Below are 24487 nucleotides of genomic sequence, written 5' to 3'. Positions count from 1 at the left end.
GCAGGTGTCTATCTTTTTCTTCCCGTCTTTGTCTTCCCCTCCTCTTTCCATTTCTCTCTGTCCTATCCAACAACAATAATAACTACAACAATAAAAAACAAGGGCAACAAAGGGGAAATAAATATAAAAAATTAAAATATATTTATAATATCAATAAATGTCAATTGCCTGAATTCACCTATTAAAAGACACAGAGTAGGAAGATGGATCAGAAAACACAACCCAACTACCATATATTCTCTGCAGGAATCCCACCTAAGTCAACAAGACAAACACAAACTTAAAGTGAAAGCATGGAAAACTATCATACAAGCTAATGGACCACAAAAGAAGGTAGAAACAGCTATTCTCACATCTTCCATGATAGATCTTAAATTAAATAAAATCTAAAAAGACAGACATGAACATAATTTAATGCTCAAAGGATCAGTCAATCAAGAGGATTTAACAATTATTAATATCTATGTACTCAATGAGAGGCCATCTAAATACATCAAACATATACTGAAAGGGCTACTGCAACACAATAATAGGGGATTTCAACACCCCCACTCTTTCAACTTGACAGATCATCTAAGCAGAAAATTAATAAAGAAATGAGAGAATTCAATAAAAAGATAAACTATAACTATTGGACATTTTCAGAGCCATTTACCCCAAGATACTGGAATACACATTCTATTCAAGTCTACATGGGTCATTCTCAAGGATAGACCATATATTAGACCAGAAAGACAGTGTCAACAAATTCAAGAGTATTGAAATCATCCCAAGAATCTTCTCAGACCACAGTGGAATTAAATTAACACTTAACAGCAACTAAAAAAATTAATAAAAACCTCAAAATATGGAAACTCAACAGTACACTACTTAACATCTACTGGGTCAAAGGAAATTAAAGAAGAAATAAATACACTTTGAGACTTCAATGAAAATGAAGACACAAGCTAATAAATATTTGGTACATAGTTAAGGTAGTACTGAGCAGGAACTTCATAGCCATACAAGCACACATTAGGAAACAAGAAAAAGCTCAAATAAACACTCTTGACTGCCTACCTTAAAGACTTAGAAGAAGAGGAATGAAGAGATCCTAAACATCCAGAAGGTCTGAAATTACTAAAATTAGGGCAGAAATAAATAATATTGAAAATAAGAGAACCATACAAAAGATCAATGAAGCTTAATGATGGTTCTTTGAAAGATTAAATGAAATTGACAGACCCTTAGCCAGACTTATGAAACAAAAATGGGAGACTCAAATAGGATTGTAAATGAAAGAGATATCACAGTAGACACCACAGAAACCCAAAATATCATGTGAGGCTTCTATGAACAATTATATGCCACTAAGCTAGAGAACCTGGAAGAAATGGATGAGGTCCGAGATACCTACAAACTTCCAAAATTAAACATTGAAGAACTAGAAAATATGAACAGGCCAATCACAGCCAAAGAAATTGAAATGGTTATCAAAAATCTTCCCGTGGTCCGGGAGGTGCCGCAGTGGATAAAACATTGGACTCTCAAGCATGAGGTCCTGAGTTCAATCCCTGGCAGCACATGTACCAGAGTGATGTCTGGTTCTTTCCTCCTATCTTTCTCATTAATAAATAAATAAAATATTTAACAAAAAAACTTCCCAAGAATAAAAGTCTTAGACCAGATGTTTTACAAATGAATTCTACAAAACCTTCAAGGAAGAGTTAATACCTCCACCTTTAGAACTCTTCCAAAAGATTGAAGACACAGGAATACTTCCTTCCAGCTTCTATGAAGCTAACACCACCTTAATACCAAAAGCAGACAGGGATACAACAAAAAAAGAAAACTACAGACCAATATCACAGATGAATATAGATGCTGAAATATTGATCAAAATTCTGTCCAACCAGATATAGCAGTATATTAAAAAGATTGCTCATCATGACCAAGTGGGGCTTACCCCAGGGATGCAAGGTTGGTTTGATTTCTGTAAATCAATCAACATGATCCACCACATCAATTAAAGCATGACAAAAAAAACCACATGGTTATATCAATAGATGCAGAGAAAGCCTTTGACAAAATCCAACATCCCTTTATGATAAAAACACTACAAAAAGTGGTAGTAGATGGAAAATTCCTCAAGATAGTGGAGTCCATATATAGCAAACCTACAGCCAACATCATACTCAATGATGAAAAACTGGAAGCATTCCCTCTCACATCAGGTACTAGACAGGGCTGCTCACCATCACCATTACTATTCAGCATAATGTTGGGAATTCTTGCCATAGCAATCAGTCAAGAGCAAGGAATTAAAGGGATACAGACTGGAAGAGAAGAAGTCAAACTCACTATTTGCAGATGATGGGATAGTATACATAGAAAAACCTAAGGCATCCTGCAGGAAGCTCTTGGAAATTATCAAGCAATATAGTAAGGTGTCAGGCTACAAAATTAACATATAAAAGTCAGTGGCATTCCTCTATGCAAACACTAAGGTAGCAGAAGAAGAAATCCAGAAATCAGTTCCATTTACTATAACAACAAAAGCAGCAAAATATCTAGGAGTAAACCTAACCAAAGAAGTGGAATACTTGTATGCTGAAAATTATAAGTCACTTACTTATTCAAGGAAATAGAAAAAGACACAAAGAAGTGGAAAGATATTTCATGTTCATGAGTTGGAAGAATTAACATCATCAAAATGAATATACTACCCAGACCCATATACAGATTTACTGTAATCTCCATCAAGATCCCACCCAATTTTTTTTTTTTTTAGTAGAACAGAACAAAAGCTACAAATGTTTATCTGGAACCAGGAAAGACCTAGAATTGCAAAAACAACCTTGAGAAGAAAAAACAGAACTGGAGGCATCACACTCCCAGATCTCAAGTTGTATTATAGGGCTGTTGTCATCAAAACTGCTTGGTACTGGAACATAGACACACTGACCAGTGGAATAGAATTGAAAGCCCAGAGTAATCCTCCACACTTATGGACACCTAATCTTTGACAATGGTGCCTAGACTATTAAATGTCTCTTCAACAAATGGTATTGGAAAAAATGGGTTGAAACATGCAGAAGAATGAAACTGAACCACTATATTACACCAAACACAAAAGTAAATTCCAAATGGATAAAGGACTTGGATGTTAGACCAGAAACTATCATATACATAGAGGAAAATATTGGCAGAACTTTTTTCCATCTAAATTTTATTTTTTTTTTTTTACTTTATTTTTATTTATATTATTATTTTTTACTGGACAGAGACAGAGCGAAATTGAGAGGGGGAGGGGAGATAGAGAAGGAAAGAGACACCTAAAGCCCTATTTCATCCCCTGTGAAGCTTTCTCCCTGCAGGTGGGGAACAGGGGCTTGAATCCAGGTCCTTGCTCACTGTGATGTATGCACTTAACCAGGTGCACCACTGTCTGGCCCCTCCATCTAAAATTTAAAGGCATTTTCAATGATACAAATCCAATTACAAAGAAGACTAAAACAAAAACAAACAGGGGAAGAGTGGTTTATGGAGTAGCTGCAATCAGACCTTCGCTCTCCCTGATACAACTATTAAACACAACAAGAGACCAAATTGGACACATAATCTACAGCTGAAAAAATATCCACAACCTCAGGTGGGTGCTGGCACACGCGGTTGGGGAAATGGGAGTGGGTTGGAAGACATGGTCAGTCAAAATGAGAGCTCTGGACTGAGGGCACTCAGCATCGACCAACGCCATCTTGGGCAGTAACACAGTTAGCAAACTCCCCAAAGAAAAGAAATTGGAGCTTAAACCCTCTCAATCTTGGGGTTCTGTTTGCTTTTGTTTTTTCTCAGAGTTTAAAACAAAGACAAAACTCAGCCCACAAGGTAGCTCAAAACACCCCTTCCCACCACCCACCACCACAGATTCAAATAAGTGGAAAGCAAATACCACAACAGCATCACCTGCTGGCCAACATAACCAGCACCATACATGTGAAAGCAAAGAGGTAGAAAGTTAAATAACATGTCACATCAAACAGAGAAAAGCAAATCAGACAAAATCCAAGAAATTCCAGATTCAGAGAGTCTATCAGAGACAGACTATAAAAATCTTATGAGAACTTTACAAGAATATAAGCAAGAGGGAGTCGGGCTGTAGCACAGCGGGTTAAGCGCAGGTGGCACTAAGCTCAAGGACCGGCATCAGGATCCTGGTTCGAGCCCCCAGCTCCCCACCTGCAGGCAGGTCCCTTCACAGGCGGTGAAGCAGGTCTGCAGTTGTCTGTCTTTCTCTCCCCCTCTCTGTCTTCCCCTCCTCTCTCCATTTCTCTCTGTCCTATCCAACAACAACGACATCAATAATAACTACAACAATAAAACAAGGGCAACAAAAGGGAATAAATAAATAAAATAAAATAAAATAAAGAATATAAGCAAGAGTTGAAAGAGCATTTTTCTTTGGAATTTGATAAGAAGCTACAAAGTGTGAAAGAAGAACTCAAAGCAGAGTTCACTAAGCAGTTAAACAGCATGGAGGAAAAATTTCAAACAGAACTGCAAGGACTGAAAGACATCTTTAGTGCAGTTTAATCTCAGGTAGAAAGCTTAGGTAATAGACTCATACATGCAAGAGGAAGAATTTCCAATCTAGAAGACACAATTAGCCCACTCTTTCAATTCAAAGATGAAGGAGAGAAAAGGCTTAGAAAGAATGAAGCTACTCTATCAAATTGCAAATTCCTTAAAAAGGTTGAATATATGAGCTATAGGGGTACCTGAAGAAGTAGACTGGGTCAAAGGTCCAGAGGTAATTTTTAGAGAAATTTTAGATGAAAATTGCCCTCACCTAGGCAATCCTCAGAATATACCTATTTTGAAGGCATGTTGATCACCCAGGTTCACAAATCCAAAGCTATCAACAACAAGGCACGTTATTGTAAAATTATTAAAATTCAACGATAAGGAGAGAATTTTTCAGGCTGCTAGGGAAAGGAAAGAAATTACATATAAAGGGAGAAATATCAGACTTTCATCAGACTTTTCTTTACAAACCCTAGAGGCAAGGAGAAAGTGGAATGACATATTCAAGGCACTAAAGGAGAGGGAATTTCAGCCACAAACTTTGTATCCTGAAAAATTATCCTTTAAGTATGAGGGAGAAATAAAAATATTCCCAAATACTAAAAAACTAAAGGAATTTGCCACAATCAACACCACCTTATAAGAAATACTGAATGGAGTCTTACAGGAAAGGAAGAAACAAAGGAACACACATTCTTAGTGAGGTGAACAGCAGTAGACTAGAAACAAAAACACAATAAAATAGGAAAGACCAACAAGCAAATAGGGGAGGGAATTAAAAGACAAAGAAGCCTTATCAAATGTTTTTTAATGAAGATCAACTTAAAACTGACTTTTTTAGATACACAATGCTAGTTATTACACACAGGGTAACCACAAAACAAAACAGGGAACAAAGATTTGCAGAGAACACAAGAAAAATTAGTGAGGCATTCACTACAGAAACTCATCCAGACAATAGATTAAATAGAAACAAATGGGCAAAGACTCAACAATTTAAAGTAAATTTAAGACAAAAATTAGAATGGACATAAGTAAACCACATATATCAATAATCACCTTAAATGTGAATGGCCTAAATTCACCTGTCAAAAGATTCAAAGTAGATAAATGGATTAAAGAACAGGATCCATCCACTACATGTCTTCAGGAAACACACATCCAAAGAAAAGACAAACGGAAACTGAATATAAGAGGTTGGAGCAAGATGTTCCAAGCTAATAACCCACAACAAAGGGCAGGGACAGCTATCCTATTCTCTAATAAAAATAGACTTTCAGGCAAAGAAAGTAATCAAAGATAGAGAAGGACATTACATAATGGTTAAAGGTTCAATCCAACAAAAAGATATAATCATCATTAATATATATGCCCCCAACTTAGGAGCACCCAAATATATAAAACAAACACTTACTGAATTCAAGGGAGACAATGATAGCAACACAATAATAGTAGGAGATTTCAACACACCAATCACAGCAAGAGACAGAACATCTGGACAAAAAAATCAATAGAGAAATAGGGAACTTGAAACCATAAATGAAATGGACCTAACAGATATATACAGAACTTTCCATCCCAAAAGTAATGAATCCACATTCTTCTCAAGTACACATGGAACATTTATAAGGATTGACCATATGCTGGGCCACAGAGACAGTCTAAACAGATATGTAAATATTAAAATTTTAAAATGCATCCTCTCAGACCATGAAGGCATGAAACTAGAAATCAACCAAAAAAAGAAAAGAGTGGTCTGGGAGGTGGTGCAGTGGATAAAGCATTGGATTCTTAAGCATGAGGTCCCGAGTTCAATCCCCGACAGCACACGTACCAGAGTGATGTCTGGTTCTTTCTCTCTCCTCCTATCTTTCTCATTAATAAATAAATATTTTTTTTAAAAAAAGGAAAAGAAATTTCCCCAAAACCTGGAAACTAAACAATATGCTACTGAACAATAAATGAGTCTTTGAAGAGATCAAAAAAGAAATTAAGAATTATCTTGATACCAATGTAAATGAAGAAACCAGTTACTAGACCCTATGGGATGCAGCAAAAGCAGTGCTGAGAGGGAAGTTCATGGCAATACAGGCCCACATTAATAAACAGGAGAAATCACTAGTAAACTGCTGGGATAGCCTGAGGGTGCTTCTTCCCGAGCACGTGCTCTCTGGGTTGGAGAGAACTCTACTGGAGCCAACCTAGGCTGCTACGTAGGAGAGGGATCAGGAACTCGTGTTGGGCTAGGGTCGCAGGAGAGAGACTCTGGGACTTGCGGAGCCAGAAGGCAATCCTATGTGTTTAATCAGAAAAGAAGATTCTTTTTATACTTCCAAAGAAGGAAGTGGTAGGGTGTGACTAGGAGAGGGGGTAGAGCAAAAAGAGAGTGCGAACCAGTGGGGATTAAATGGAAAACAGGATGTGACTAGGAGAGGGGGTGGAGTGGAAAAAGAGCAAGAACCAGTGGGGATTAAACAGTGGAAAACAGGATGAGGCTAGGAGAGGGGGTGGAGTGGAAAAAGAGCGAGAACCAGTGGGGATTAAACCAGTGTGGGTCTCAAACAAAACAATGATTATGTAAATAGACCACTGCATTAAGCAATGGAGTGGGGGGGGGGAGCTGGCATACTGCCCAACAGTAAACGCATGTAACAACCCACCTCAATCAACAAGTAGTAGAGCAACAAAAAGAACCAACAGTCATCAGGAGACAGGAAATACTCAAAATCAGAGCAGAAATCAACGAAATAGAGAACAGGAAGACCATTAGGAAGATTAATGAAACCAAGAGTTGTTTCTTTGAAAGGATAAATAAAATAGTAAGCCACTAGCTACACTCACCAAGAGAAAAAGAGAGAATGCTATGGTAAAATCACTCAAAAATGAAAGAGGAGATATTACAACAGATGAAGTAGAGATTCAATAGATTATGCAGGAATGTTATGGACACCTGTATGGAAACAAATTTGACAACTTAGAAGAAATGGACACATTCCTAGAGTCATACACACTACCAACCTTGACACAAGAGGAAGTAGATAAACTTAACAGGCCAATCACTAGTAAAGAAATTGAAACAGTAATCAGAAGCCTACCCAAAAACAAAAGTCTGGGTCCTGATAGCTATACTAATGAATTTTACAAAACATTCAAAGAAGAACCAACACCCATCCTCTTCAAACTCTTCCAGGAAACAGAAGAGGGAAACACTCCCAAATACATTCTATGAGGCTAACATCACCCAGATCCCCAAAGCAGGAAAGGATCCCACCAAAAAGGAAAACTATAGACCTATATCCCTGATGAATATCGATGCAAAGATCCTCAACAAAATCTTGGCTAATTGAATACAGCAATGTATTAAGAGAATAATCCACTAAGATCAAGTGGGATTCATCCCTGGGAAACAGGGATGGCTTAATATCCATAAGTCAATAAACATAATACACTATATCAACAAAAGGAAAAGCAATAAAAAATATGATTTTACATCCTTTGGGATATAATGGATGAAACTTGAGAACATTATGCTTAGTGAAATAACAAGGAGGTAAAGGAAAACTATAGGATGGTCTCACTCATATGTGGAATTTAGAGAACTGAACACACATACATAAAATAAACAACCAGACACAACACACCCATATTTAAAATGGGAAAACTATTGTGGTTGCCTAGGGGGGAGGGCACAGACATTCGGTGGTGGGGAAGATGTGAAACTCTTGTCTTACCACTATTTAGTCCTATCAATAGCAACATGACATGTGAGAGGGGTGGATAGATTTAATATCTCAAGTTCCCCAACTGCCTAGACGATAGCCCTAAGCACAAATACTAGCTCTTGCTAATATTTATCTTAAGTCTGCAAAGTGATCATACTCTGATAAGGGGATTGTTCATAGATCCCTAAAAATGTATCAGAAAATAAAGCTCTGCAAACATCTAAATCAATTACAGCTTTAGGCCAGATAGGTCAAGACCTTTTGACCTTGTAAGTATTTTTTTGTTTTTTTTTGTATATTTATTTATTTATTCTCTTTTGTTGCCCTTGTTGTAGTTATTATTGATGTCGTTGTTGCTGGATAGGACAGAGAGAAATGGTGAGAGGAGGGGAAGACAGAGAGGGGGAGAGAAAGATAGACACCTGCAGACCTGCTTCACCTCCTGTGAAGCGACTCCCCTGCAGGTGGGTAGCTGGGGCTCGAACCGGGATCCTTATGCCGGTCCTTGCACTTCGCGCGCCACGTGTGCTTAACCCACTGTGCACACCTGACTCCCCAACCTTGTAAGTATTTAAAATACAAGAAGATGGGAGCTGGGTGGTAGTGCAGTGGGTTAAGTGCAGGTGGAACAAAGTACAAGAACCTGAGTAAGGATCCCGGTTCGAGCCCCTGGCTCCCCACCTGCAGGGGAGTCAATTCACAGGAGGTGAAGCAGGTCTGCAGGTGTCTATCTTTCTCTCCCCCTCTCTGTCTTCCCCTCCTCTCTCCATTTCTCTCTGTCCTATCCAACAACAACATCAATAACAACAATAATAACTACAACAATAAAAAAGGGAATAAATAAATATTTTAAAAAATACAAGGAGGTTCAGATACCACTAGACATGTTCAGATCACAGTAAAGTTAAGTATAACACAGATACTTAGCCCCCCAACTAACCTGGCTATAATAATTAATTATTGATGTTTTAACTTTCTCTAAGAGTCTAAGAAGCCCCTTGCATCCTCTTTAAGACCTGCATTTCTCCTAGTCCTGGTACCTCTATGATATGCCCATACTTCTTGAAATTCCTTTTCTATGATTCTTTACCGCCATACCAACCTTATCAACTTTAACCACATTGCTACTGGTGCTGCCACCACGCATTATGCTGCTATTGAAATCCTGCTGTGGACTGTAACCTGAGATACCAGCCTGAGAAGTCAAACTCGTAACTCTTCAAATCTGGTGCTCCTCTCTGACACCATTCTCTCAGACAACATTCTCATCCAACCTCAGGTCATGCCACCTTCCAGATACCAGGCTGCAGATGCTACCATGATTCCACCCCAACTTCTCTGGGCAGATGACCTCACCAATGTGTCCTGGACCCTTGCATCTCCAGTGCTCTGGTCCACTAGGGAAAGATAGAAACAGGCTGGGGGTATAGATCTACCTGTCAACTCCCATGCTCAGTGGAGAAGCAGCTACAGAAGCCAGAACTCCTACCTTCTGCTCCCCATAAACAACGTTGATCCATGTTCCCCGCAGGGGAGAAGTGATAGGATGAAGATAAGGGGACTCTGCACTCCAGCTCCATCAGCACCCAGAGAGAGAGAGAGAGAGAGAAGGAAAAGGAGAGGGACATATGGAGGTAGCTTTGATGTCATGAGTGGTTTAGAGGGAAAGAGAGGATTGAATCAGGAAAAGAAGGGGTAACTTTGTATAAATGTGGACAGATGTAAAAAAGATGGTTGGCCCATGTCTACCACTTTAGGGGAACTGTGGTGGATTGCAGTGGGGAGAGTGAAGATTCAGAACTCTGGTGGTGGAAATGGTGTGGATTCAAACCCCTGTTGACATGTAATTCTGTAATTTAAAAATATAAAAAACAACCCATATGGGATTATATAAAATTAAAAAGCTTCTGCACAGCAAAAGAAAACACCACCCAAAGAAAGAGACCCTCACAGAATGGGAGAAGATCTTTACATGCCACACATCAGACAGCAGGCTAATAATCAAAGTATATAAAGAGCTTATCAAACTCGGCAACAGAAAAACAAATGACCCTATCCAAAATGGGGAGAGGATATGAACAGAATATTCTCCACAGAAGAGATCCAATGTGAAGAAAAAAATGAAACAATGCTCCAAGTCATTGGTTGTCAGAGAAATGCAAATGAAGACAACCATGCGATACCACTTTACTCCTGTGAGAATGTCATACATACATCAGAAAAGGTAGCCGCAAAAAAAATGCTGGAGAGGTTGTGGGCTCAAAGGAACCCTCCTACACTGCTTGTGGGAAGGTCAATTGATCCAGCCTCTGTGGAGAGCAGTCTGGAGAACTCTCAGATGCCAGAAATGGACCTACCTTATAACCCTGCAATTCCTCTCCTGGGGATATATCCTAAGAAATCCAACACACCCATCCAAAAAGATCCGTGTATACCTGTGTTCATAGCAGCACAATTTGTAATAACCAAAACCTGGAAGCAACCCAGGTGTCCAATAACAGATGAGTGGCTGAGTAAGTTGTGGTATATATACACAATGGAATACTACTCAGCTATTAAAAATGTTGAATGAACTTTCTTCACCTCATTTTGGATGGAACTTGAAGGAATTATGTTAAGTGAGATAAATCAGAAAGAAAAGAATGAATATGGGATAATCTCACTCAGAAGTTGAAAAACAAGAACAGAAGGGAAAACATAAAGCAAAACTTGGACTGGAGTTGGTGTAGTGCACCAAAGTAAGACTCTGGGGTTTGGGGGGGGGAGTGTTCAGGTCTTAGAACATGAAGGCAGAGGAGGACCTAGTGGGGGTTGAATTGTAGAAAACTGAGAAATATTATGTATATATACTATTATATTTTATTGTTAACTGTAAACAATCCCCGAATAAAGAAATGAAAAGAAAAAGCTGGGAAAAAATGCTCATGACTCTTTTTGACAACCAAATACATTTCTTATCTTTTCTTTTCTTTTCTTTTTTTGCCTCTAGGGTTATCGCTGGGGCTTGGTGCTTGCACTACAAATCCAGTGCTCCTGGAGGCCATCTTTCTTCATTGACGTTGTTGTCATTGTTGGATTGGACAGAAAGAAATTGAGAGAGGAGGGGACAACAGAGAGGGGAAGAGAAAGACAGATACCTGTAGACCTGTTTCACCACTTCTGAAGTGACCCCCCTGCAGGTGGGGAGCTGGGGGCTCGAACTGGGATCCTTGCACCAGTTCCTGTGCTTCACACTATGTGCACTTAACCCGGTGTGCTATTGCCCAGTGCCCCCCACCATATATATATATATATATATATATAAGTTTTCTAAGTTCTTGTGTTTTGTCTTTCATCTCTGCTTATTTCAGTAACCATGATCACCTCCAGTTCCATCCTTTTGTCCCAAAGGATACAGTATCATCTTTTCTGATCAAAGAGTAATATTCCATGGACTAAGTACTCCACAACTTCTTTAGCCAGTCATCTGTTGATGGGCATTTTGGCTTCTCCCACTCTTTGGCTACTGTGAATAATGCAGTTATGAAATAGGGGTGCATATGTCCCTTCTAATTAGTGTCTGACTGTACACTGGATAAATGCCCAAGAGTGTTATTGCTGGCCCATAAGGCCTTGCCTCTTGCATTTGTCTGAGGACTCTCTGCTCAGCTCTCCCTAGGGGCTGCTCCAAACTGCACCCTCTGCACCCTGAATATACACACCTATACATCTGGAATGTGGGTACCTGCACACTTACAAAGGAAGGCGGTGCTTCTTCTCCTAGAGAAGCTCACCTGCTCCTGCTTGGGAACAGTCAGAGACGTGCAAGAGAGTGACCAGCCAGGTGCCTTCATGGAGCATGTGGATTAGGAGCTGGGGCACAAGAACAGAGAGGAGTCATAGCCTGGGAGGGTGTGCACTGGACAAGTTCTGGGCTCAGTCCTTGACGTGGCACTTGCCAGAGCGATGCCCCCCCCCCATTAATAAGTACATAAATTTAAGGAAAACCAGGGAGGACTTGAAGATGAATGAAGAGAGGCAAGCCGAGGGAGGAAGGAAAGAAGAGGGCATCTTGGGAGTCGGGCGGTAGCCCAGCGGGTTAAGTGCACTTGGCGCAAAGCACAAGGACCAGCGTAAGGATCCCGGTTCGAGCCCCCAGCTCCCCCCCTGCAGGGGATTCGCTTCACAAGCGGTGAAGCAGGTTTGCAGGTGTCTCTCTCTATGTCTCCCCCTCTCTGTATTCCCCTCCTCTCTTCATTTCTCTCTGTCCTATCCAACAACAACATCAATAATGACTACAACAATAAAACAACAAGGACAACAAAAGGGAATAAGTAAATAAATATAAAAAATTTTTTAAAAAATTTAAAAAAAAAAGAAAGAAGAGGGCATCTTTTGGGGGCCCCAGAGGTCTAGGTTGCTTGGAAAGGGTGGGTGTGTTGGAGAGAGGGGAAGAAGTGCTGACAGAGGAAGACCAGCAGGAATACGTACATCCTCACACACGGTCCACCTGTGGGCACAGGTGAGCTGCTGGTGTCAGAGCATTTGGAAACCAACTGGGTACCACTCAGCTCCAGCTCCCGGTGCCACTTGGGCTTGAACCTGAGGCCCCAGAGACATGAACCGTGTGCTCACTCTGAGAGCTGGCTCCCTGGCCTCCAATGCCAATGGGTACTCTACCTCCTGCTAGCCATGTCTCAGGAAGGACTCCGATCATAAACTCATCCTTTCTGCTGAGTCACATCCAGCCCAGCTCCACTTCCTCAGTGATTTGTGTTAAAGCTGCAGACTGATGCCCCTCTTCCAGGAATGCCCCAGGTCCCCATACTGTGTTTGTCTCTTATTACATGGAGCAAGAAACCCAGTTACCTACTCTGACCGCAAGTGCTCCCAGTGGCCTCTGGTTGGTGACAAGGTCATGGAAGGTTTCAGTGGGTCCTGTCTGTCTTCCCTTGTTGGGAGGACACTCAGGAAGAGGGAGCCCCTTTGCCTGGGAAGAGTTATCAGTGCTGAGGGCTGAGTTGCCAGTGGCCCCTTGAGCCCCACATCAGCCAGCTGGGTGACTGGCACTTCCAGATGCTTTGTTGCTCCTGACACTAACCTGTTGTGCATTGGGGAAAGCTGGGAAATAGCTTAGCTGGAAGAGCACAGGACCCTGGTTTGATCTCTGATGCTGCCTATAGTAAACTGGTGCTCTGCCTCTTTTCTCTCTTTCTCTCTGCATCTGTGTCTGTTTCTCTCTCTCTCTCTCATTGAAATAAATAAAGTCAATCTTTTAATAGAAAGATTATCAGAGAGAGGCAGAACCAAAGCTTCCTTCAACATGGTAGAGACTGGACTTGAACTTGGGCCACACGCATGGCAAAGCAGCACACTATCCAAGTGAGCTTTTTTTTTTTTTTTTCTGGCCTGAACCCTTGGTCCCTTGCTTCCTCTCTCTCTCTTCCTTCCTTCCTTCTTTCCTTCCTTCCTCCCTTCCTTTTTTTTTTTTTAAAAAAAAACCTTTCCTTCTTTCTTATTTTATTATTTTGGATAGAGTCGGAGAGAAATTGAGAGTAAAGGAGGAGGTAGAGAGAAGAGGGACAGAGGAAGGGGGAGAAAGAGACCTGCAGACTCACTTCACTGCTCATGAAGCTTCCCCTCTGCAGGTGGGGGCCACGGTCTTAAACCTGGGTCCTTGGCCACTATAATGTGTACACTTTACAAGGTGCACCACTGCCTAGCCTCCTTCTTCTTTTTTTCTTTCTAGATTTGTTTGAGAGGGATAGGGAGAACTAGAGCATCATTCTGGCACATGCAATGCTGGGATTCAAATGCTGAACCTCGTGCCTGAGGGCTCAATGTTTTATCCACGGAGTCATTTCCCAGGCCTCCTGAATACTTTCTTAAGTGTAAATAGTAGCTATCAGTTGACACCTTGGTGTGTACTGGAACTTTACCTAGATTCTACCTCTTGAGACCTCACACAGTCTTGGAACATAATCCAACACTACGCTACTATCTTTTAAATTTTCTTCTCTCTCTCTCTCCCTTTACTTTTCTCTCCTATTTTGATAGGACAGAGAGAAATTGAGAGGCGAGTGGGAGATAAAGAGGTAGCATAAGAGAGAAAGATGGATGCCTGCAGCATTGCTTCACCTCTCGTGAAGCTTCCCCCCTGCAGGTGGGAACCAGGGTCCTTGTTCATGGTAGTGTGTGTGCTCAACCAAGTGTGTTACTGCCTGGTCTCCAAACATGTTACCTTTTCAATGGACAAGGCAACAGGATGATGTTGACTTGTTCAAGGGCACTGACTGGAGGGTGAGAGAAGGGGACTTAGACCAAGCACTGTCTGGTTTCAGAGGCTGAGTACCTCCCCCCCCCAGCTCAGTGGCCCTGGTCCTTCCCTGGAGCTAAAGGGCTGAACTTAGCTCTCCAGGATGGCTCTCATCATAGCTCCCCTCCACTCATGGCAGGGTCTGCTGTGTTTCATGATTCTATCTTATTCATTTATTTATTTATCTAATTTATTCTATTTTTAAGCTTTATAAATTTATTTATTCATTTTTTCCCTCTTGTTGCCCTTGTTGTTTATCGTCATTATTGTTGTTATTACTGTCATTGTTGTTGGATAGGATAGAGAGAAATCGAGAGAGGAGGGGAAGACAGATAAGGGGAGAGAAAGATAGACACCTGCAGACCTGCTTCACCGCCTGTGAAGTGAGCCTCCTGCAGGTGGGGAATTTATGCTATTTTTATAAAGATTTTAACTTTAATTTGATAGGTCTAGAGAAATTGAGAGGGGAGAGGGAGATAGAGAAGAAGAGATAGACACCTGCAGTACTGCTTCACTGCTCATGAAGCTTCCCCCCTGCAGGTGGGGAGTGGGGACTTGAACCTGGGTCTTTGCACATGGTAATTTGTGCACTTAGCCACGTGTGCCACTGCCTGGCCCTCTTTTTGTTTACTGATTGATTGACTGATTCACCAGAGCCCTGCTCAGCTCTGACTGAGGGTGGTGCAGAGGCTCGAACCTGGGAACTCAGAGCCTCAGGCATGAGAGTCCCAAGTCTCACCTTTTGCTCTATTTCCAGCCTTGGCTCTTTGCCTTATTTGTTTAAACATTGATTTGAAGACTGAACTCGAGCACATTCTTGGAAAATCCAAATAACAATGCAGCTCACAAGGCAGTGTGGAAGCTGCCCCCACTCTGCCTCCCACCCCCAACACCACCCTCCACAGGCACCGCCCCCAGGCCCTGAGCACTCTCTTCTTCTCCTTGAGGCCCACAAGCCTCTTCTTGCTGTCAGACCCCTCTGTACTCTGGGTCCTGGTGGACTTGTGAGTCAGTGCACATGGTGCTGCCTGCTCGACCAAAGGGCACAGGCATTCCTGGAGACTCAGAGACAGCCAGGGGCTGGGGAGGGGTGGCCTGTGTGTGTATGTGGTGGGGGGGCAGGTGGCCACAGGAAGGTTCCAGAAACCCTGAGCCACAGAGGAGGAGCAGTGTGGGGCCCAGGGCAAGTGGCCTGGGGTGTGCACAAGCCCCAGGCCTGGAGTTACTCCCTGGAGCTCTGCGGGGAGGGGAGGAGAGGCTGGGCTGGGTCTAGGGTTACAGGGAGGAGCAGGGGAGCCACACTTTAAATAGCCCCAGGGCCCCCAACAGCTCTTTCTACTGTGGACCGCTGGCAGCAGCTTCACTGGTAAGGATTCTCTCTCTCTCTCCTCTCAGTCTGGGACACCCCGCAGCTGGTGGGGTCCTGAGGAACTGTGGCCAGAGGCCTGTTGGTTCTTTCCTTATAAATCCATTTCGCACAGAAAAGGGTACAAAAAAAAGCAGCTATTTCTCCTGGACTTTCTGGCCCCCAGGGTGGCCAGGAGTGGAGAGGGAATGTGGCCTGGGGAGGAAAGTCCTGGATTGACTGACACCCATGAGGTCTGGGTGGCCTGGGGAGGAAAGCCCTGGATTGACACCCATAAGGTCTGGGTTGAATTCTGAGAAAATGACATAAATGCTTTGATGGAGCTGAAGGGAGGTAAACATCTGCTTCTTTCACAGAGTGGTCTCATGTCCATGTGTCTGCATAGAACACTACCTGGAATTATAGTGGTGTGTGTGTGTGTGTGTGTGCACATGCATCATCTAATATCATTCTCACCTTTTCTGGGGGTGGGCTGGGAGCAGAGCACTGCTCAGCTCTGGTTCATGGCAGTGCTGGGACTGATGGTAGTTAATGTCACCGCCACAGAGGAGCCAGGAAGCTCAGAGTAACCATTCATTTCCCTGAAGTCAGGCAGGTGCAGCACAGCTGACTTGAACCCCCTGGGGTCACTGTTTCTCGGGGACTTGGCAGCTTGATAGGCCTGGAGGGGGAGGCCACAGGGGGGAGGTGGCAACAGCAGGACTCCACCAGTGCCCACAGCTGGATAGCCTTTTTGGGGAGGAAGGAAAGGGATGTGTGTGTGGGGGGGTCTCTCCTCAGCCCTGGAGTTGTCAGTGAGGGGCCTGCTCTATTCCAGCTTTCTGCACCCTGATAGGCCCTGGAGCAGGAGAGATTTTCATAGCCTTCTCTTGACACCCCTCTACCTAGCTTTCCTCTTTTCCCCTCCCCTCCTCTCCTCCCCTCCTTTCTTTTCCTCCCCTCTTCCCCTCTTCTCCCCTCCTCTCCTCCCCTCCCTTTTTTTCCTCCTCTCTTTCCCTCCCCTCTCCTCCTCTCCTCCCTTCTTCCCCTCTTCTCCTCCCCTCCCCTTCCCCCCCTCTTTCCCTCCCCTTTCTTCTTTCTCTTTCTTTCTTTCTTTCTTTCTTTCTTTCTTTCTTTCTTTCTTTCTTTCTTTCTTTCTTTCTCTCTTTCTTTCTTTCTTTCTTTCTTTCTTTCTTTCTTTCTTTCTTTCTTTCTCTCTTTCCCTGAGCCCTGCTCAGCTCTGGCTGATGGTGGTGCTAGGGATTGAACCTGGGACCTTAGAGTCTCAAGCAGGAGAGGCTTTTTGCAGAACCATCATGCTTTCTCCCCGGCTTTGGAAGAAAGTCGTTAGGATGACAAACTCAGGCAGTCCATGTGACCCCAGGAGCTCAGGTTCAGGCCTGCTTGGTGTGTCCACCTCTGCTGACCATCCCTTAGTGGCTGTGGCTGTGCCTCATGGAGGGGGTGGGGGAGGAGGGGCGGTGCTTAGCTCTGCTCTTAGGCCACTGTCCTTAGCCCAGTGCTGTGGTTCCCTGCATGTGAGCCCCACACAGTCTCATCCTTAGTCAGACAGTTTGGAATTATGCATTGCCAGCAACAGAAGACTTAAAACTATGGCTCTTTAATCACTGATTTTTTTTTTTTTTTGCTTCCAGGGGCTTGGTGCCTACACTATGAATCCACTGTTCCTGCAGCCACTTTTTTCCTTTTTATTGGATAGGACAGAGAAAAATTGAGAGGGAGATAGAGAAGAAGAGAGAAAGATAGATACCTGCAGACCTGCTTTACTGCTTGTGAAGTGACTCCCCCTGCAGGTGGGCAACTGGGGACTAGAACTGGGATCCTTATGCCGGTCCTTGTGCTTCATACTATGTGTGTTTAACCCAGTGTGCCACCACCAAGCCCCCTTATTCACTGATTTTTAGATATTTTATTTATTTATTGTTGGGTAGAGACAGAGAGAAATTGAGAAGGGAGGGGGAGGTAGAGAAGGACAGAGACACCTCTAGCACTACTTCACCACTTGTGACTCTTACCCCCGAAAGTGGGGACTGGGGGCTTGAACCCAAGTCTTTCTTCACAGAAACATATGCCTAGCCCCTGATTCTTCATTCGTTATTACCAAAACAAACAAATGCCCAGAGTTCATCTCTCTTTTCATGTAGGGTTCAGAGAGAGATGAGCATAACTTTACCCAGGTTTCCTGGGTGCACCCAGTTGCTCTCAGGTCTGAATGTTTTCTTTTACTTTTTAAATTTGTGTTACTAGGGGTCCTTGCACACGTGATTTCACCACTCTAGAGTCTTTTTCTTCTGTTATTTTTATTTCAAATACAGAGAAAGAGAGAGAGGAGAAAGTGACAGAGAGGGAGGGAGGAAACACTGTCCTGAAGCATCCCTCGGTGCCATGGTGCTCTCACAGGGTGCCAGAACTTGGATGCAGGGCTTTGTGCCCAGTAAGATGCGCCTACTACCGGATGAACTATCTCCTGGATCTCTTTTTTGTGTGTGTGTGTGCCTCCAGGGTTATTGCCAGGGCTTGGTGCCTGCACCACAAATCCACTGGTTCTGGAGGCTTTTTTTTTTTTTCTCTTTTGTTGCCTTTTTTTTTTTTAATAATTGTTCTGGTTATTTTTATTGTTGTTGTTATCGATGTCATTGTTGTTGGATAGGACAGAGAGAAACGGAGAGAGGAGGGGAAGACAGAGAAGGGGAGAGAAAGATAGACACCTGCAGACCTGCTTCACTGTTTGTGAAGCGACCCCCCTGCAGGTGGGGAGCTGGGGGCTCGAACCCGGATCCTTACACGGGTCCTTGCACTTCAAGCCATGTGCGCTTAACGCACTGCACTACTGCTAATCCCCCCCTTTTTTTTAACTGGCCTTTATTTTCATATTACCAAAACAAACCATGCTCATTTGCGGCCCTGCTTCACCATTCATGAATCTACCCCTCCTGCAGGTGGGGACTAGGGATCTTGAACCTGGGTCTCCGCATATTAGAACATATGTGCTCAACCAGGGCACCACTGCCTAGCCCCTCAGAGAAAGATAGTTTGGTGATCAGTTTTTCCAAGTTTATTGGTCTGATCATTTATACTCCACACAGAAGTGAGACCATCGGCACTTCTTATTTCATGAGGCATATCCACCTCCAGTGCCAGCCATCTGGTCCCAGATGCTGCAACCTCATTCTTTTTTTATGACAGAGTAGTATTCCACTATGTATGTATGTGATTACTCATCACTTGTCAGTCTCTGGGGATTTTTAGGGAGGGAAGAGATGCGTCCCCACAGTGACAATGACAGTGCCCTGCTGGTCCCCAGGTGGCATGGACAGCCGGGTCTCGGGCACAGCCAGCAATGGGGAGAGCAAGCCAGTGTTCCCAGTCATGGAAAAGGCGGAGGAAGATGACGGCACTCTGCAGCGGGGCCAGTGGAACAACAAGATGGAGTTCGTGTTGTCTGTGGCAGGCGAGATCATCGGGTTGGGCAATGTCTGGAGGTTCCCCTACCTCTGCTACAAGAACGGGGGAGGTGAGAGCAGCAAGGAAGCCCAGGGCTCAGGAGGAGGGGAAGGAGGGGGAGAACTAGGAGTAGAAGGGTGAGGAGGAGTGGGAGAGGAAGGACTGGGGAGGGAGAAGGAGGGGGAGGGAGAGAGCTAGGGGTGGTGGGAGAGAAGAAAGGAGAAATAGGACAGGGAAGAGGAGGAGAAAGAGGAAGGGAGGAGGAAGGGAAGAGGGTGAGGGCTAGGGGGAGGAGGGTGACGATGAGGAGCAGGGGGAGAGGGAGGAGGAGGAAGAGAATGAAGAGCAGCAGGAGGGGGAGGGGGAGGAGGAGGAGGACTCCATGTTTGCCCACCTGGGGTGCCACATCCACACACAGAAGGTGGAGTTGGGACCCTTCCAGTCTTAGGGACACTTCAGGGCCCCAGGTTCTCACGGCCACACAAGGACAGAGGGACATGGCTTGTGAGGGACCCTGAGCTGGTGACTGAACCCTGCCCTGCAGGCCTAGGAGGTCAGAGGTGAAGGGGGCTAGGGACCCCACTGTGCTGTTGCTGCCAAGGCTGGGGGGCTCCTCTGCTCTCCTCTGCTCCCCTCCACTCCCAAGCCTCCCACTGCTGCCCCTACACGGTCAGGGCTCTTCCCCTTGCCCCCAGAACTTGTCGTGTGCACCCTTGCCAGCCCCTTAGCAGGACTGCTTGGCTGGGTGTCGCCCTGCCTTCCAGTGTCACAGCTGTCTCCCCATGTCCCCCAGAGCAGGATGGCCCAGACAGAGCTCACAGCATGGAGTGGTGGAAGGGGAATAGAGGGCACCCCCAAAAGTATGGTGATGCCCTTTTTTCCTTTTTAAAAAATCAACAACTACAAATTGTGTTTTACTGTAGCCACACAGTTAAGCATTTTTTCTCCCCCTCTCTCCCTCCCTTTCTTCCCTAGATCACTTTACTGGGGGCTGCTTGTTCCCACACAGTGTGTGTGTGTGTGTGTGTGTGTGTGTGTGTGTGTGGGCTTCATGCAGGCACCTATACCTTTTTAGGGAGCAGGAACCTCCCTTGGGAAGTCAGCTCTCATAGGCAATGTGTATGTGTGTGGGGGTGGTGGTGGTGGTGGGTCACAGTTAGAGCAGCAGGCTGGAGGCCACTGGGCTTTTCCAGAGGGGTAGGAGTGTTTGGGGGGGGTTCTTCTTAGAATTTTCAGGCAGCCACCTGAGGTCACCCCCTTGCTGGCCCACAGGTTGGTTGTGGAATGCAGACAGCTCTTTCCTGGCAGGCACAGAGGGGTTGGCGGGGATCAAGGGGGACACCACCTGGCACTGGGTGAACTGCTTAGCCATTCACGTGGCAGGAAGTAGCTTTCCCCAAGCCGCTGTGGAATCAAGGAGAGGGGGACAGTGTGTGTGTGTGTGTGGGTGCTTAGCAGGGGTGCATGCAGCCAGGGGGCTGGACAAGGGTGCAGAGGGGACTATCAGACAGAGGGGAGTGGCCAGAGCAGGGGCCCTCAGTTTTGGAGCTGAGCTCTGTCCTGGGCTTTGTGCTGTTGCTGTCTGGGCACATGGTGCCATGACTTGGGCATCACCAAGGGCCCAGGAAGCAGAGACTGTCCTCTGCTTTTGTGTGGGTGCTTGTGGGGCTGGCCATCAGGGGATGAGAGGGTGACTTCTGGGACATCCCCCCACCTTGCCTTCCAGCAGGCTGGTTCTGAGGGACTGTGGAGACATTTTAGGAGTCTCAGATGTGGTCAAGTTCTCTTTATTTTTTCATTTTTTAAAAAAAGATTTTTAAAATCTCATTCATAAATGAGATGGGAAGAGAAAGAAAGAAAGAAAGAAAGAAAGAGAGACCCAGAGCACCACTCTATTACATGTGATACCCAGGATCAAACCCAAGACCTCAGACTTCGGAGTTCAATGCTTCATCCACAGCACCAGTGATCAACTGGCTTTAACCATCTACTTTAAAGGTGTTTTTGTCTTAGATTTATACATTAAGACACAGAAAGAATTGGAGCATCATCCTGGCACATGTGATGTCAGGGATTGAACTCAGGACCTCACTCTTGAAAGCCAGTGCTCTGTCCAGGGTGCCCCCTTCATCAAGGTCTTGCACGTGTTCTCCTTGCCTACAGCCCACCCTCTCCCCTGGCCCAGTGGGCCTGCTCCTCCTCCTCCTCTCCCCTGGCAGAAGGACTGTCAGACAGATGGCAGCTGGAGAGCTGTGGGTGTGTCCTGGGGCCTCTGGAGTCGAAGTCACCTTCAGCCTCCAGGGATCTGAGCTTGGGAAGGGGGGATGCACATGGAGGGACCTAGCTCTGCGTGTGTCTCTGGGTGTGCATGTGTATGTCTGTGAGTCTCTCTGTCTCTCTGTTTTCTCAGTGGCTCAGCCTTACCATTTTCCCTGAGCTCTCCTAGCCTCACCAGCAAAGCAGAGTCCTTCCCATAGCTCAGTGGCCCTGACACGTCATTCTCTCTCTCTTTTAATCTCTAACAAAGTTTATTAGCATTATTAAAAAATATTTTCTTGGGGGGGGGTCAGGCAGTGCTACACCTGGTTGAGTATACATGTTACCATGCCAGGTTCAAGCCCTCGATCCTCACCTGAAGGGGAAGCTTTAGGAGTGGTAGAACCATTTTGTTGATGCCCTTCTCTCCTCTAACTCCCCCTTCCCTCTCAACTTCTCTCTGTTTCTTTTCCTTTCTTCTTCTTTTTTTCTTTTTATCAGAGCACTGCTCAGCCCTTTCTTTTCTTTCTTTCTTTCTCTTTCTTTCTTTCTTTCTTTCTTTCTTTCTTTCTTTCTTTCTTTCTTTCTTTCTCTTTCTTCTTCCTCCTCCTCTCATCCTTTTCCTCCTCTCCTTCTCCTCCTCCTTTTCTTCTTCTTCTTTTTCCTTCAAGGTTAACTCTGGGGCTCACTGCTGACACTATGAATCCACGGCTCCTGGAGGGTATGTTTCCCATTTTATTAGCTAGGACAGAGATAAATTGAGAGAGGAGGGAGAGATAGGGAGGGGGAGAAAAAGACACTTGAAGGTGTGCTTCACCACTTGTGAACTGCCCTCCCTGAAGGTGGTGAGCCAGAGGCTTGAGCCCAGATCCTTGTGTGAGTCCTTGCATTTAGTACTATGTGCAATAACCCAATGAACTACCACTCAGCCTCCCTTCTCTTCTTAAAATTTTATTTATTCACCTTGTTTCTCTGTCAGAGAGAAGAGTGAAGCCTCTGTGACAGGACCTTTCATCCCCATGTATGAGGGGAGGATGAGGAGGACAGAACCTAGTGACAGAAGTTTGATCCCTTTTCTGCTGGTTTAGTCCTTCCTTCTTTCCTTCCTTCCATTTATTTATTTATTTACTTATTTATTTATTTATTTATTTATTTATTTATTTATTTATTTATTTATTTAGTTTTATGAGTGAGAGGACCAGAGCACTACTCAGCTCTGGCATGAGGGGCTGCTAGGGATTGAACCTGCAGTCTGTGGGGCCTTGGGCACACAAGGCGGTGCTCTACTAGGCTGAACTGCCCCCAGGTCAGTTTGGTGGCTTTGTTTCGTGGTTCTCAGACTGGGGCATGGATAGAGGAAAGCTTTGAACAAGCCCAGTGGAAGAGGGTGGGGTGCTCTGGGGTGCATTATGCTAGGTCATCACCCCTCATTCCCACCCTATCAGTCTGACTCCATGGCTTCAGGCAGCCACGTTTGTGCATGTGGTTTAGGCAGGGGGGCCAGGGGTAAGAGGTCAGGGGAGAGCAATCTGGGGATTACTGGCTCACTGATGAGGGCTGGTTGGAGGAAGTCCTTCCCCACAACATGATTTTAGCTCCAAACCAAAAAAACGCACTTGGTGTCTGCATTGCTCCCCTATCCTGGCCACCTGGCGACTGCACTTGGGCCAGATGGGAGTGAAGGGGGAAAGGAAGGCAGGCCTAGGACTTCACATCAGGACTGAATTCTCTACCTCCTACTGCTGGCAAGTCTTGGATTTAAGAGGCCCAATTGTGTATGACTTCATGTCTTTGTCTTAGTGGCAATCAAGTGCTTCCTGCATTTTTTTTTGTTTGTTTGTTTTGTTTCTGGTTTTTTTTTTTTTGTTTTTTTTTTGCTTTGTTTTGGATTGACACAGAGAGAGGGCTGGGGAGACAGCATAATAGTTATGCAAAAGACCTTTCATGCCTGAGGCTCTGAAGTCCAAGGTTCGGTACCCAGCATCACCATAAACCAGCGCTGTACAGTGTTTTGGTAGACAAACAAACAAGCAAACAGAAAAACTTTTAGGGCCCCAAGCAGTGTGCACCCAATTCAGTGCACACATTACCATGCACAAGCACCAGGATTCAATCTGGCATGTGCTGTGTTGGGTGCTGAACATTGCCTCAGACACGCAAACTGTGTGTTTTATCCATGGAGCCACCACCCTGCCCACTTTTGTTTTTATGAGATAAGAACAGACTGTGTGCATGCAAAGCTGTGCTCCACCCTTCATGGGGTTTGTCTTTGTTGCTTTCTTATGGTTCCAGGGATTGAACCCAGGGTCTCATGCATGAAAGATAGGTGCTTGACCGTTGGACGAGCTCCCTGGCCCAGCCTGGATTGACTCTGAGCCGTCTTGCATTGTACTATTTTAGATCTCAAAGAATCTTCTACATAGAGTACCATGTCTTCTGTGGATGAGGTGGTTTCATTCTTTCTTTTCCAATTAAAACAATGCTTGTTTTCAATTCTTTTCTCAGCTTATTTCCCTGTCTAGAGCTCCTGTATGATGTTTCACTGAAGTGGTGAGAACAGACTGATTTGTTCTTCATTTAAGGGTTAACCAGTCTGTCACCACTAAAGGTAATGCTATAGTTTTTTTTTTCTTTTTCACTTTCTGAGAGAGTTGGCTAAATACTTTTTTTTGCATTTTCTGAAGTGAAAATGGTCTTTTTAACACTTATCAGTATGATGAATCACACTCATTTTTTTAATCTTGAAAAATCATTTTTGTTCAGATAGACAGTTCAGCTTTCTTTTGAAAAAAGAAAGTATCATATTGTCAGATTTAAGGTGTAACCTATTTATGTCTGGAT

The 24487-nt window shown here is 44.4% G+C and overlaps 1 protein-coding gene across 6 annotated transcripts in view; it reads left to right on the top strand.

Annotated features, from left to right (window-relative positions):
- The first annotated feature begins 15801 nt into the window (after positions 1–15801).
- The window catches only part of SLC6A13 (solute carrier family 6 member 13), a 35016-nt gene continuing 26330 nt past the window's right edge, over positions 15802–24487 (top strand). For 2 of the 6 annotated variants that reach the window (XM_016189631.2, XM_016189630.2), the window contains exons 1-2: positions 15802–15946; positions 19251–19460. In XM_016189631.2, the coding sequence (XP_016045117.1) occupies positions 19256–19460 (205 nt within the window). In that variant the 5' untranslated portion in view covers positions 15802–15946; positions 19251–19255. Of the gene's footprint in view, positions 15947–19250; positions 19461–22147; positions 22368–24487 lie in introns of those variants that run through there. The other 4 variants (XM_060190313.1, XM_060190312.1, XM_007526243.3 and 1 more) reach the window with 3 other exon arrangements.

Source organism: Erinaceus europaeus, chromosome 4, assembly GCF_950295315.1.
Source record: "Erinaceus europaeus chromosome 4, mEriEur2.1, whole genome shotgun sequence".
Classification (NCBI taxonomy): domain Eukaryota; kingdom Metazoa; phylum Chordata; class Mammalia; order Eulipotyphla; family Erinaceidae; genus Erinaceus; species Erinaceus europaeus.
Note: the sequence above shows the minus strand (reverse complement) of the source record. Positions and strands in the feature narration are given on the sequence as shown.